Source organism: Microcebus murinus, chromosome 3 (genome assembly GCF_040939455.1).
Source record: "Microcebus murinus isolate Inina chromosome 3, M.murinus_Inina_mat1.0, whole genome shotgun sequence".
NCBI lineage: Eukaryota > Metazoa > Chordata > Mammalia > Primates > Cheirogaleidae > Microcebus > Microcebus murinus.
The window spans coordinates 83,592,643-83,608,000 of NC_134106.1; the positions used below are offsets into that span (position 1 = coordinate 83,592,643).

Here is a 15,358-nt window from a genome sequence, read left to right on the forward strand (position 1 = left end):
ATAGTACGTCACTTCCGGAACGCTTCCTTCGCGGAGCCTTGTGGGTAGGCGGCCGGGGTCTCCTGGCGACGACGATGGCGGGGGATGTGGGCGGTCGCAGCTGCACGGACTCGGAATTGCTGCTGCATCCGGAGCTGCTGTCTCAGGAGTTCCTTCTCCTCACTCTAGAGCAGGTTGGGTGCGCCAAAGTGGAGGGAGGGCGGACGGGTGGGCCTCCCGGGTGAGGCACTCGCACCTGAGCTCATCCCAAATAGCTCTCGGTGATGACGGACACTCCCGTCGTAGTCATTCCTCCCGCTCGGTTGTACTACTCTCCAAACACACAGACCAGCCAGGTGTCCCCTAACTCCCGTCCCTCATCCCCTGACTGAAAAAGAGACGTCCTCCAAATATCAGGAATTCCTGGGAAGTAGGACTTAACCTCTCTGAGTTTTTGATAGCTCAGAAAGAGGAGTCCTAAGGCGACCCCCCACGGCCTGTTTGTGAGCAAGGGCCTGAGGAAAAGAGGGACTGGGGAAGAAATGAAGAAGAATAGGTACGGAGGGTAGAAGTCATGGACCGTCAGAGCTGGAAAGCATCTGAGAAATCGTCCATTCTACACCTCTTACCTCGTTTAAAGATGAACTGAGTGAAATTGAGTCCCAGAAAGATGAAGTGACTCGTTTAAAGTCACACTGTAAATGGTACTGCCAGGATTCAGAGCTCCTGGCTCTATGTTGCTCTTGCTGTTTTTCAGCTTCTGTGGCCTCTGATAATAGGGGAAAATTCAGAAAAGAAAAAAGTGATAAGTTTTGTTTTAAGTGGCAGGGAATTACTCTGTGGCATATTTTATGTGGCATATTTTGTTGTTTTCCATGTGGCTTTCCTGTTAGTACCCTATCTTTCTCTAATTTCTTCAAGCCTTCTTGCTAAAGAGATTATTTTAACCCTTTGCACTCGCTTGCTTTTTTTCTCGATTCCTTTATTCCACTCGGGATTTAATTTTTTTTAATACCCCAGATTTTACAAAGCGTGGCAGTCGAATAAAAAACGAGTTTCTTTTCATACAAACTTATTTATTTGGATTTTTTATATTTCAAATTATTGATACATTCAAAGTAATTTTAATCTCTATAATTTTTCATGGTGTGATATTTTTTGAAGCATTCATCCACATGAAGACATGATTTACATTCACATGTTTTGCAAATATAAATCGTCTCTCTTCTTCCTCCTTTGATTTTTCTGTTAGAACAAACAACACAATCTTTGTGTTTTTTGTTAGGGTGAGGTGTGATTATATGGAGCTTTCTATCTAAACGTTGCTCTAAGTTAGTGGATAATAATCTACCCCTAGAAGTTAGTATACCATCTCTGCATTTACATTTTACTTGTCCTTTCATGCTAATGAAAATAAGAAAAGATACTGGAAAAATAGACAAAAATCCCCCTTCCCCCAGCGATGTAACTACCTGTCAAGTGTGGCTCGACTTATGAGCTGCTACCGAAGCTAACCTCATGCCAGTGCAAAGGGTTAATGATGTCAGTTACCTTTTAACTGTGGTTCTCAAACTTTTAAGTGTAGCAGAATCACTGCACTGCTTGTTGAAACACAGATTGCTGGCCTCCTTCCCCCAGAGTTTCTCATTCAGTAGTTCTGGGATGTGGCCTGAAAATTTTCATTTTTAACCAGTTTTTTATTCTGGTCCAGGGACCACACTTTGAGAACCACTTCCCTAAGGCATTGCTTTCCAAAGTAAGAACTGTGAATCCTCTGGGAATATTGTTCAAGAGAATCCCTAGGGTTTCCCCTACCTCTGAGTAAGTACGGGGTGAGAATCAATTAGTCAGCCCACTGTATGGGAGAGAAAAGTACGCTTTTAAATTTAAAAAAGCCATGTGCAGTGGTGCAAACCTATAGTCCCAGCTACTGGGGAGGCTGAGGCAGGAGGATCACTTGAGACTAGCGTGAGCAACATAGTGAGACTGAATCTGAACACACAAAAAATGAGTTGGGATAAGTTTATCAGAGGACATAGGTTTGTCTTGTCATTTTTACTAAACAAATGTTTTCAAGCGTTTCTGAAGTTGAAGAGCCAACAATCTTCATTCTCCTTCCCAAATCCAAACTTTGTTTCCGGACTCCTGTGACCTACGCTGTATGTTTTCCATGATGTTGAGAACAAATGGGAAAATGGGGGAGAATGAGGTGATTTAGATAGAGATGGTTGGACAGCAACTGGCAGCCACTTGAAAGGACCAGTGAAAACTTGTGGGGCAGGGCATGCTGTTCTAATGATGTACTACTATTGTCATCAGTAAGGGGATTATAGTTTCATCTTGGTGCTATATGAAATCTTGGTAATTAACATCAATTTAAGAAACATTATATTAGAAAAACATGGGAAATAACATACAGGATGAGACTGAAACCTTTATCCCACTGATTTAATCACAATACTAGCGCTCAAGCTAGCTTATTGGCAGAATGTGGTAATTATTATCATTGTTAACTTTCTTTAGTTTGTTTACCCCGGGCAGTCCCCCATTTTCATTCCCTTTTTTTTTTTTTTTTTTTTTTGAGACAGAGTCTCGCTTGTTGCCCAGGCTAGAGAGAGTGCCATGGCGTCAGCCTAGCTCACAGCAACCTCAAACTCCTGGGCTCAAGCAATCCTTCTGCCTCAGCCTCCCAAGTAGCTGGGACTACAGGCATGAGCCACCATGCCCAGCTAATTTTCTATATATATTAGTTGGCCAATTAATTTCTTTCTATTTATAGTAGAGACGGGGTCTCGCTCTTGCTTAGGCTGGTTTCGAACTCCTGAACTCGAGCAATCCGCCCGCCTCAGCCTCCCAGAGTGCTAGGATTACAGGCGTGAGCCACCGCGCCCGGCTCCTTTTTTTTTTTGAGACAGGGTCTCACTGTGTTGCCTGGGCTAGAGTGCCGTGGCGTCAGTCTAGCTCATAGCAACCTCATACTCCTGGGCTCAAGCAATCCTACTGCCTCAGCCTCCCGAGTAGCTGGGACTACAGGCATGCACCACCATGCCCGGCTAATTTTTTTATATATATATTTTTAGTTGGCCAATTAATTTCTTTATAGTAGGAATGGGGTCTCACTCTTGCTCAGGCTGGTTTCGAACTCCTGGCCTCGGGCAATCTGCCCGCCTCGGCCTCCCAGAGTGCTAGGATTACAGGCGTGAGCCACCGCCCCCAGCCTTCATTCCCTTTTATAGATTATGATGATGTTATTGGAAATGGGGCGTTGGCCAAGCAGTTGTAGGTAGCAGTCTTTGTCATCCTGAGGAAATGTGACCATTGTCTTTAAGATGAATATTTACAGAGCGTAACCTATGTGTAATACCACTTCTTGCAGTACCTTACAGGACTTTTAAGCATGTGTGTGATTGTGAATATGGTTTTATAATTTGTTATTTAAGTAGTAGTGTTTTATCATGGTGGGTAAGGTGGTTATTAAAATGAAAAATGTTGTTTTGAAATCACTTTTGTTTCCTTTTCCACAGAAGAACATAGCTGTTGAAAATGACGTAAGAATAAACAAAGACAATCTTACTGACCTTTATGTCCAGCATGCAATACCATTGCCTCAGAGGGATCTGCCAAAGAATAGATGGGGGAAAATGATGGAAAAGAAAAGAGAACAACATGAAATAAAAAATGAGACTAAAAGGTACTTTTTAGTTGTTCTAGTTTTCATTTTATCTTATATGACTAAACAGTTCTGTTTTTGTTTTTTCCCCAAGTAAACGTAAGTAAAAACTATTGATTTACTCAATAACTATCTTTTTTTTTTTTTTTTTTTTTTTTGAGACAGAGTCTCTCTCACAGCAACCTCAAACTCCTGGGCTCAAGCAATCCTCCTGCCTCAGCCTTCCAAGTAGCTGGGACTACAGGCATGTGCCACCATGCCCAGCTAATTTTTTCTATATATTTTTAGTTGTCCAGCTAATTTCTTTAGTGAGAAAATGAAATTTCGGTAGAGAGACCTGTAGCAAGTAGAGAGCAAGCTAGTGTTCCAGGCAGAGTACAAGAACCTGGATTGGAATTGTGCCCATCATATATCCAGGAACAGCAAAGTGGCCATCAGGGCTCGAGTGAAGAGAATAGGTGGAAAGAGATCTATTGGTGGTGAGTGGGAAGATAGTCAGGTCATGGAAGCTTTACAAGTCATTGTGAAAACTTTGGCTTTACTGAGATGGAGAAGCCACTAGAGGGTTTTCAGCAGAGTGGTAACACCATCAGATGTACATTTTAACAGCATCACTCTACCTGCTGTCCTAAGAGGTGATTTAAGGTATGTGGGGGGGGGAGGGGTGTATGCAAGGGTGGAAGCAGGAAATCAGTTAAGAGGCTGTGCTGTAGTACAGGTAAGCAATGATTTTTACTAAGGTAATAAATTTGGTAGTGGGAGTCTGGATGTATTTTGGAGGTAGAGCCAATAGAATTTGCTGAATTTTGAAGAAAAAAAAAAAGGTGGGTCAAGTAAGACTCTAAGGTCTTTGATAATACATGAGAGAGGAGCCTGTCATCTGTTAGGTTGGTGTGAAAGTAATTGTGGCTTCACCCATGAACTTTAAATTATTATGACTAGGCTCAAACACATCTTTATTAATGAAAATAAGAACCATTACAGGCCAGGCGTGGTGGCTCACGCCTGTAATCCTAGCACTCTGGAAGGCCAAGGAGGGAGGATCGTTGGAGGTCAGGAGTTCTAGAACAGCCTGAGCAAGAGTTGAGACCCCGTCTCTACTAAAAAATAGAAAGAAATTAGCCGGCCAACTAAAAATATATAGAAAACGTTAGCCAAGCATGGTAGCACATGCCTGTAGTCCCAGCTATTTGAGAGGCTGAGGCAGAAGGATTGCTTGAGCCCAGGAGTTTGAGGTTGCTGTGAGCTAGGCTGATGGCACTGCATTCTAGCCCGGGCAACAGAGTGAGACTCTGTCTCAAAAAAAAAAAAAAAGAACCATTACAATCAACACATTTTTGTCAATGAGAAATAAGTTTGTTTATTCCTGTAGCATAAAAATCCATTCTTCATGATTTGATGAACTCTTGGAAAGGATTTTTTGCCTCCTGCTTGTTGTGGCAGTGTTTTCCCAGCCAAAAGTTGTCGAGATGCTTAAAGAAGTCATTGTTGGTTGGCAAGAGGTCAGGTGAATATGGCTGATGAGGCAAAACTCTTTAGCCCAATTCATTCAGCTTTTAAAGCATTGGGTATGCAATGTGCAGTAGGGAGTTGTCGTGGAGGAGAATTGGGCCCTTTCTCTTGACCAATGCAGGCTGCAGGCATTGCAGCTTTCAGTGCATCTCATTGATTGCTGAGCATACTTCTCAGCTGTAAGGGTTTCACCAAGGTTCAGAAAGCTGTAGTGGATCAGACTGGCAGCAGACCACTAAACGGTGACCATGACCTTTTTGTGGTACAAGTTTGGCTCTTAGAAGTCCTTTGGAGCTTCTTCTTGGTCCAACCACTGTGCTGGTTATCGCTGGTTGTCGTATAATATCCACTTTTTGTCGCTCATCACAATCCAATTCAGAAATGGTTCGTTGTTGCATACAAGAAGAGAAGATGATACTTCAAAACGAATTTTCTTTTGATTTTCGGTCAGCTCATGAGGCACCCACTTATTGAGCTTTTTCCAGTTTGCTTCAAATGCCGAATGACTGTAGAATGGTCAATGTTTTGTGTAGGTAAGAGGATCAGCTTCCATAATTGCTCTCAATTGGTTTTTGTCAACTTCCCTTGGCCCACCACTGCACTCTTCATCGTCAAGACTCTCATCTCCTTTGCAAAACTTCTCGAACCCCCCCCCCACCATATATTTGTTAGCAAATATAGGGCCAAATGCATTGTTGTTGCCAGTTGTCTCCACTGCTTTACAACCCATTTTGAACTCAAATAAGAAAATCAGGCCGGGCGTGGTGGCTCACACCTATAATCCCAGCACTCTGGGAGGCCAAGGCGGGAAGGATCGCTCAAGGTCAGGAGTTCAAAACCAGTCTGAGCAAGAGTGAGACCCCATCTCTACTAAAAATAGAAAGAAATTAATTGGACAACTAAAAATATATATAGAAAAAATTAGCCGGGCATGGTGGCGCATGCCTGTAGTCCCAGTTACTCGGGAGGCTGAGGCAGAAGGATTGCTTGAGCCTAGGAGTTTGAGGTTGCTGTGAGCTAGGCTGATGCCATGGTATTCTAGCCCGGGCAACAGAGTGAGACTCTGTCTCAAAAGAAAATCAGTTGAATTTGCTTTTTGTCTAACATCATTTCCATGATCTAAAATAAATATAAAATAAACAGCAAGTAATAGGTCATTAGCAAAAAAACAAAGCAAGAAATGTGCATTAAAATGAAACATAACCACAAATATTTAAGAACGTATTCCAATAATAAAGGGCAAATGCCAACAATGCTAAAAATGCAATTACTTTTGCACCAACCTAACAGCTTCAGACATGCTATTTAAAATTTTTAAACTTCAGAGAATTTTTTATAAAACCAAAAGCAAATGAATTTCCTGTTTTAAAGAAAATTATATTTGATTGCTCAGTGTTTAGTTAATGTGGACAAAGTAGCCTAAAATCCCTAGTTACCTCTTCTATGTCTGTTATATCACAGTGGGTGCTATTGATCAATTACTTAATTTGTTTTGGGGGCCTTCTATTTGTAAGGCACTGTTGTAGGCAGTGCACTAGAGACGCTGGGAGAAGACAGGGTAAGAGGAAAGGGGTAAAGGGAAATGTGTAGCCCTTAGTTGCTTAGTTTTAATCTGTAGTTATAAAGAACAACTCATGATTGAGATTATCCCCCAAGCATGAAGAATTAGTTGAAGAATACATGTATGCTCATTGTCTTTTCGAAAATAAGTACACATATAGTCTTGAAGAACTCATTTGGTCAAGAACACATTTCAATTCAGATTAAGCATCATTTTAAGCTTGATGGTTACATATTGGTACAGACTTTGTTCGTGTTAACTTTCCTAAATCTATGGATTATACCACATATACCTTTTAATTTACTTTTCTTTGGCTCTTATTCAGGCAGTATTTTCTTCCTGATCGCTTTCAGGCACATTGTTCTAGTAAGCAAAACTTTCAATGCTGGTTATACTTTTCCTTTGAAGCACAATTCATATGACCATCCTTATTAGTCCTTCAATATCCTCTTTGAAAGGATCTTTGACTCTATTTTTTAAATTTATGATTTAATTCTTGAATCAGAGCATTAAAACTGGAAAGATCCAAGAGATTGTCTCATAATGTTGAACCACTTATTATTTTATCTTTGGAGGGACTGAGATACAGATAAGTGCTATAATGTGCCCAAGGTCACACAGCTAGGACCGGATCCATAGGGAGATGCTTCTCAAATTTTAATGTGCCTCTTGTATCTCAGATTGACCTCACACAAGCTGTTGAGCCTTGTTCTCAGTCTCTCTTCCCTTCTGCAATGACAGTGGGTATACAGTAAGCTTATTTTTCATCTTCCACCAAATGATGTTCAGTAGTGACCCAAGAATTGGTAAATTTGGCTAGTTGCCTAGTGATCTGGTTAAAATGCAGGTTCTGATTCAGGAGTTCAGGTTGAGGCCCCAGATTCTGCATTTCTTACAAGTTCCCAAATGTTGCTGCTGCTCTTACTACTGGTCCTTGGATCACACTGTGAGGGGCAAGGCCAAAGTGTTCTTCCTAGTAACTGGCTACTTCAATTGTTTTAACATGTTTAATAGGTTTTTTTCATAAGCAGATCTTGGTTTAACTTGAGGTACAATGATAAATAAATGAATGCTTTGATTATTTACCTTTACCATTAGGAGTGGAAATTAGATTTTTCAGAAGCTAAATATGAAGACACCAAATTTTACAATTAAAGTTGTACAAATAGTTAACAAAAAGTTTATAAAATGCCATGGCTTTAGAGACCTTTAGTGAATGGAATAGAATGTTGTGCCTTATTATTTGTAGACTGCTACAGTGGTAGTCTTGGTATAATTTTACAGTTTATTATCCTTTTAGATAATAACTGATTACGTGGGCAAGATAACCTTATCAATAAGCTGGTGATTTTTTTTTTAACTAGGAAATCCTATTTAAATTGTAGGGCTAAATGGTTAATTGATGTTTTAAAAATAACTATATTTTGTGTATATATTAAAGCTAACTTTAAACATTTTTTACATAAATATTTTAAACTTTGAATTAAAGCACTAGGAAATTCTTTTCATTTGGAGCAAACATGAAAATTTCATTTCCAGTAGTCCTACTTAAAGTAGTCTTATCAATAAATCTGTTTGGTTATTGTTTGTTTTAACGTTATATTCCAGTGAACTGGTTTTCCATTCCAGATGGTCTTTTTCAAGAGTACCTCTCTTTGATTTCAGGAGTAGCACTGTAGATGGGTTAAGGAAAAGACCCCTCATTGTATTTGATGGAAGTTCAACAAGTACAAGCATAAAAGTGAAAAAGACAGAGAATGGAGATAATGATCGACTCAAGCCTCCCCCTCAGGCAAGCTTTACCAGTAATGCCTTTCGAAAATTATCAAATTCCTCTTCAAGTGTTTCACCCCTAATTTTGTCTTCCAATTTGCCTATGAACAATAAAACGGAACACAATAATAATGACACTAAACAGAACCATGACTTAACGCATAGGAAAAGTCCTTTGGGCTCCGTGAAGTCACCACCTTTGTCCCCTGTTGGAACTACTCCAGTGAAGTTAAAGCGAGTTGCTCCTAAAGAAGAAGCAGAGGCCATGGTAAGTATGGGGGTGCTTTCCATGCTAGTAGTGGTGTGGATGAAACCTGAGCAGTCTACCTCATAGCCCAAGGTGGGTCAGCTGTGCTGTATGCTGTTCTTGAACCCTTTAGTGGTCTGTCTGATTTTTTACATCTCCTTGTATGCTTGAACCCTGGAATTTTAAAATCCATGATGATTAATGTTTTTAAAAGTGCACTCACACCTGTAATCTTTGCACTTTGAGAGGTCAAGGTGGGAGGATCACTTAAGGCCAGGAGTTTGATATTATCCTGAGCAACATAGCAAGACCCCATCTCTGCTAGATAAAAGGAAAAAAATTAGGTATGGTGGCATTCACCTGTAGTCCCAGTTACTCGGAGACTGAGGCAGGAACATCATTTGAGCCTAGGAGTTTGAGCTATCATGATGCCACTTCAGTCTAGCTCAGGCAACAGGGTGAGACCTTGTCTTAAAAAAAAAAAGTGGACTCAATTTATTTCTGCTTAAAATATGTAAAGAGAGACAGTCTATTACATACTTTTCCTAGATTTTTCTCATTTAGTTCCTTTAACTATCTTGGAATTAAAAGAGTTTTCCTTTATTAGTGAGGCTCAGAGTGTTAAGTAATTTGTTCAGGGTCACACATTTATTAAGTAGCATTTGGGGCTTGACCTTAAGTCCATCTGTGCTTGCCTTACAACCACACCAGAATCTTTTTAAGATTTACCACTTGCCTCCCCAATCCCTGAAATGTACCTAGCTTTGGAGGAATAGAGAAGTTTAGGGGAATCTAGTATGTTGTGCTCTATACTATATTGAACCATTTGGATACTTCGAGTTTATATGTTGGCAGCTTTGGTACAGTAACACAATTTGCCATTTGTGAGGTGGTTTTATATTTATATTAATATATGTAGGCCGGGCGCAATGGCTCACGCCTGTAATCCTAGCACTCTAGGAGGCCGAGGCGGGCGGATTGCTCGAGGTCAGGAGTTCGAAATAGAAAGAAATTAATTGGCCAACTAATATATAAAGAAAAAATTAGCCGGGCATGGTGGCGCATGCCTGTAATCCCTACTACTTGGGAGGCTGAGGCAGAAGGATTGCTTGAGCGCAGGAGTTTGAGGTTGCTGTGAGCTAGGCTGACGACATGGCACTCACTCTAGCCTGGGCAACAAAGTGAGACTCTTGTCTCAAAAAAAAAATATATATATATGTATGTATATGTGTGTATATATATATATATATGTAATCTACATATAATATATGTGTTTGATACTTTTCCTAGGCTCCTCAGAAAAGTAATCCTAGCACTCTGGGAGGATCGATCAAGGTCAGGAGCTCGAAACCTGCCTAAGCAAGAGCGAGACCCTGTCTCTACTAAAAATAGAAGGAAATTAATTGGCCAACTAAAAATATATAGAACAAATTAGCCAGGCATGGTGGTGCATGCCTATAGTCCTAGCTACTTGGGAGGCTGAGACAGAAGGATCGCTTGAGCCCAGGAGTTTGAGGTTACTGTGAGCTAGGCTGACGCCATGGAACTCTAGCCCAGGCAACAAAGTGAGACTGTGTCTCAAAAAGAAAAGTTATTTTACTTTTAAATACCTAACAGTTTTATAGCCATTATTCCTGTAGTATACTTTGGCTTTATCATCATCTAATCGTGAGTAAAGGGATCAAAATTCAGAGGAGTTCAAACATTCTAAAATAGTAGATCCTGGAAACAGAAAGCCGCTTGACCAGCAATGAGTTCTTTACTTTTCATTGAGTCCTTTCAGCAACCCTGTGGAGTAGGCATTCTTGTTTTTCCCATTTCACATGTGAGGAAACAGAAGCTTATCAAATTTCAATAAACTTGTCCAGGATTCCAGAGTTAGTGAGTGACCAGACTGCAATTTGAATTCAGGCTTATTTGATCCCAGGGTACACATTATGAGACCATACTGCTTTCATACTTTTTTCATCCACCTTTGTGGGAGAGAGGAGGAAGGTGTGATATAAGTAAGAGTTGGAAGAATAAGCCATATCTGAAAATATTGCAATAAGGAGTGAGTCTTGAGGATTTTTCTTTCAGGCTCTTAAACAACATTTCTCTATCCAAAGAAATATATTCTTTCAGAGGTGTGAGATATATGTATATACGTATGTGTGTGTGTTTTTATAAGTATGTAAAATCTTTTCTCCTATTTTAACATTTCCCACTGACTTTGGATTGTGAAGTTTAGGGAGGACATGGGCTAGGCAGGGAGGAAGCAGATCTGGAGCAGTCAGTGGTTTTCAACTGCACTTGTTAAGATCACCTGAGGAGCTTTCAAATAAAAAAGAAGTCAGAGCCTCATCCCCTGGAAGGTTCTCATTCCAGGACCTTCTTTGAATTCTGGTTTAATTGGTTTTGGGGTAAGGCCCAGGCCTGGGCATATTTTTATGTGCTCTAGATTATTCTGATGAGCAAACATTTGAGAACCACAGAGCTAGAAAAATCGGAGCCAGGGGAAGCTTTTTTCCTCCATCTAATCTCCTAAAATATATTCCCACCAGATGGCAGCAGTGATCTTTCATTAGTATATCAATAGTAAACCTTGACTGTTTAAAATGTTCATTTTAGTTATTCTCTGACATTTCTGCAAGTATAAATTGATTTCTGTTCATGTCTTTCAGAATAACCTGAAACCCCCAGAAGCAAAGAGAAAGATACAACATGTCACATGGCCGTGAAGGAAAGTTTCCAAAAATGTAAATATAACTGTAACTGTAGTTTTTGAAACAAGTTCATATATGTTGACAGTATTTACAGAGATCCTGATTATTGTGGAATTTTCTTAAGAGGTTTAAAAATAGGTTCAGAAAAATAAAGCATTTCTTTTCCTTCCCTCTTTTCCTCCCTTCCTTTCTTTTTTAAAATTCTTGCCTGTCATGCTCTGATTAGGAAAGAATTTCTTTTTAAACTAATAACTTAGTATATGTCATTTCTATTGACCCTAGTCAAATCATTAGCTGCAAGTCTGGTATAAAGCATCTAATGAATTTTAGGAATTACTCATTAGTGTCTTTCAGAGTCTGGGGAAATTTGATATTTTTTTTAAAAACTCTAATATTTTACTAGTTTGCTATTTTTATTAATTTCTTTTACCAGCAGAAGCATATAACAGTTTGTCACAGTATCTTAGTAAATATTGCCACATTCATCCTCAAAGGTTCACCAAGAAAAGCATCTTTATAGTACTGCTGGAAAACTATTCAGGATATACAGATAAAATTGCTATTCATTAATTGCTTACATTGTTCTTCCCATAAAAAACAAATGGGAAATCAGCACTTGCTATTACTCCTTCTCTTGAAATCATAACAGAATTGATATATTTTATGAGCTAACTGATCAGTCCTGCACCTGGTCCATTCTTTAGAATATTCTTGTCATGCAACAGTCGGACATACTCGTTTCATGAGCAGTCTGTGATCTCACTCTGAGTTTGGCTGTTACTCCCTCCTAGGAGCTTAATCTTTTCAGAATGAAGTTGATTTAAAAATCTTTAGGCTGAGTAATCATGTTAGAGGTGGTACTTGATGGCAGCAAATTTAAAGAATGGGGTAGGGGGTGGTGGAATTCTAGAACTTATGAGAGTCCAGGAAGTGTAGCAGTGAGGGGAAAAGTCAGTGTCATCTGGAGTTGGCAGTTAAAGAGCTACTGGAGTCGGTAGTCACTGAGTGCACGCATAGGAAAATGGACTCCTGGCTTAGGTGAGGCTCCCTACAGGTGTAATATGGACAGCTGCCCACAGGGCTGTCCCACATAGGATTATTTAGTAAGGTTTTTTGTTTATTGTTGTTCAAGTGGTATTATTACTCCAGTTGTATAATGGAAGTCATTGGGAAAGTAGAGTTTACCTTATATGCATAAGTTCTAGTTTCTGTTTTTCTGCTATGTATTTCTAACCAAGAGCAAAGGATACTTTATACTTTTTTCCTTGTATGATCGATCTTGAAATGAGGATTTGCCCTTTTCGGTATGTTTTAGAGGAGTCTTATACCTCTTTTGATTTGTTAACCCTTTGCACTCGCTTTTTCTCGATTCCTTTATTCTACTTGGGATTTAATTTTTTAAATACCCCAGATTTTACAAAGCGCGGCAGTAGAATAAAAAACTGGAGTTTCTTTTCATACAAACTTATTTATTTGGATTTTTTTATATTTCAAATTATTGATACATTCAAAGAGTAATTTTAATCTCTATAATTTTTGCTAACTGAGTCGAGTCACACTCGACATCTGAGTGCAAAGGGTTAAAACAAACATTTTAGTTCAGCTATTGAATAGCCTTCCAAAAAATTAATTCAGCCTTGCAGGTAAGTACTGTACTAAGACTTTAACCCTGTAGTTTTCCAAGCATTTTGCCTTTATTTTAGACTCTAAATCTGTATGCATAAGACAAAATTGATACATACTAAGCATTCCATAAATTGTTAAGTATATAGTTATCTGCAGGGCTGATATATGTAATATTGTTGGTGGGCACCTTTGATTTATACATAAATGTATGTAAAGGGAGATTTAAAAAGTGCAGATTTTAGGGTAGAATGACAAATTATATTTTATATTCAGTTGTCCCCTCTGCTTCCATCTGCATTTCTCTCTTAGTTGAGAGAGAGTTAGCCATTTGACGATTTTAAGTCAGTGGGAACTTATTTTTAGTTACTCAGTGAAATTAATTTTTAATTTGTATATTTAACTTACAGAGTAGGTTGGTAATAACAGCTGAACTGTGTAACATTGTTGCTTCAAATTGAAGTTTATATTATGAACATTCAGAATCAGTGCTCATATAGCAGCATATTATTGAGCTATTTTGAGTTTGAAATATGGAGAAGCGCTAAACCATGTACTATGTATTACACAATTTCCCCACCTTAGAGTGCTGTGCCTTCTGAAAGTATATGGATACAGCTTGTCTTGCTATGTCTTTCTCCACATGATAAAAGCATGCTGAATGATGGGGATCTGGAGCAGCGGCACTGGGAGTCTTATGTTTTGAAGTGTTGTTTTTGTTTGCTTGAAAGGTTAGAAAAACTTGATTTGAATGGCAAACAACTTTAGAATACCCTTTAGAGTACCCTTTACTCACTAACACGGGTTAGTATTTGTTGCTCTTGATTCTATATTCCAATAAAGTCAGCTTTTCTTATTTGGGGGGTAGGCAAATGAATGGCATTACAGTCAGTTGGTGGCTTTGTAAGGTACAGTTATAGGCACTTTACCACTTCTACCATTTTCTTCCTACCACCTGGTCCTTGTTCTTTTCTTCCTCTCCTTCATTGCTCCCTGTTTTCCTTTTTCCTCTTTACCTATACTTCCATTCTCATTCCTCATTTCTATAGATTCTAAGTTTCAGGCTTAGGTTTGCAAGTCATTTTGCTTGGCCCTACTCATTCACTGAGAGGTGAAAATAGGCTGACCCCCAGTCCTCCTACATATGAGGGATCATAGACTGCTTTGTGAATTCTGGAAAGTTTCAAGACCCTGCAATATCAGGGCACTAAATTACTTCTCAATGGCTCTAAAGACTGTACAGTTTTCCAAAATAGCCTTATTAATGTAGATAGCTACCAGGCATTTTGGAAAGTTGGTTCAACTACTACTCTGAGGCCATAATATATTTGCTAGTATTAAAATACTTCAGAATTGGGATTATTGTTTGAAATAATATTTTGGTTAACTTAAGTTTTGAGAGAAGATTCTAAAACTGATCTAGAGACTCATTCAATAGCAATGTGACCTCTTAAAAACTTACATTAAGTAAAACTGCCAGTAGATTAAATCATATATATGTAAGAGCTTCCTCTATTTACTACTGTTGAACTTCAGTAATTTTTAGAGGCTATACAACATGGTCAAAATGTTTATAAGTGTGCTCTTTTATTAAATGCTTGTGCAGGTTTTGTAATTCAGTACAGAAAAGTTTAACCTTGTAATGTAAATTTTTGTATGTAAAAAGTCTTTTAAGTAGCCTTATCCTTATTTAAATAAACTGAATAAAATTATCTTGAGTAGGTCTGTCATTCATAAAAAATAAAATGTAAAAATACTCTGTAATAACTTGATCTGTTTTTATTTGAGTAAACTATGTTAGAAAGTAGTGTTCTTTATATAGTACAGCCTTCTCTACCTGGATTGATTGAGATTAGGCATGATACAAATAGTCCAGCCACTGGACCTTTGGGGCCCTTGCTGTGATGGTAGGATGGCTAGAGTGGTCTGGTGTTTTGAGTGTTTGGTGCTGCAGAGGCTGACATGCTGACTGCCACTGTGCTTTTGAGGGATAGAAACAGAAGTCCCTGAACCTTCCCATGTAATAAGCTCTTAACAAAATGAGATAAGCCACAGATTCAGTTGAGAGATTGTTTGTGCTTAGGGTGATCTGGGGAAAAAAAAGTTAATTTCTAAACCGGTATCTTAATGTTATTATATTTGGAGACTGAAGCCTTAAGTCACCTAGTTCGGAAAAGGCTCGGATAACTTTCTACTTTGAACTTAAAAAGTAGATTCTTCATTTTTTGTCTGGACAGAAGAGATAAAAAAAATATTTTAATTCCATTTAGATTGTTTTTACTAAAGTA

The 15,358-nt window shown here is 38.8% G+C and overlaps 1 protein-coding gene across 2 annotated transcripts; it reads left to right on the forward strand.

Moving 5' to 3' along the window:
* Nucleotides 1-6: 6 nt before the first annotated feature.
* C3H2orf49 (chromosome 3 C2orf49 homolog) lies at nucleotides 7-14,113 on the forward strand. Of its 2 annotated transcripts, XM_012737659.3 has the most exons (5): nucleotides 7-173; nucleotides 3,504-3,670; nucleotides 8,388-8,514; nucleotides 8,641-8,763; nucleotides 11,406-14,113. In XM_012737659.3, the coding sequence occupies exons 1-5, from the start codon at nucleotides 75-77 to the stop codon at nucleotides 11,460-11,462; spliced, it is 573 nt and encodes a 190-aa protein (XP_012593113.3). In that variant the 5' UTR covers nucleotides 7-74; the 3' UTR covers nucleotides 11,463-14,113. The 2 variants fall into 2 exon arrangements, with proteins under 2 accessions (XP_012593113.3, XP_075857182.1); XM_076001067.1 differs by having other exon boundaries at nucleotides 8,388-8,763.
* Nucleotides 14,114-15,358: the final 1,245 nt, after the last annotated feature.

Coding starts and splice junctions, on each gene's coding strand:
- C3H2orf49 (XM_076001067.1), top strand. CDS start 75: ATGGCGGGGGATGTGGGCGGTCGCAGCTGCACGGACTCGGAATTGCTG. Junction 3,671..8,387: donor ATAAAAAATGAGACTAAAAG/GTACTTTTTAGT, acceptor CTTTGATTTCAG/GAGTAGCACTGTAGATGGGT. Junction 8,764..11,405: donor AAGAAGAAGCAGAGGCCATG/GTAAGTATGGGG, acceptor CATGTCTTTCAG/AATAACCTGAAACCCCCAGA.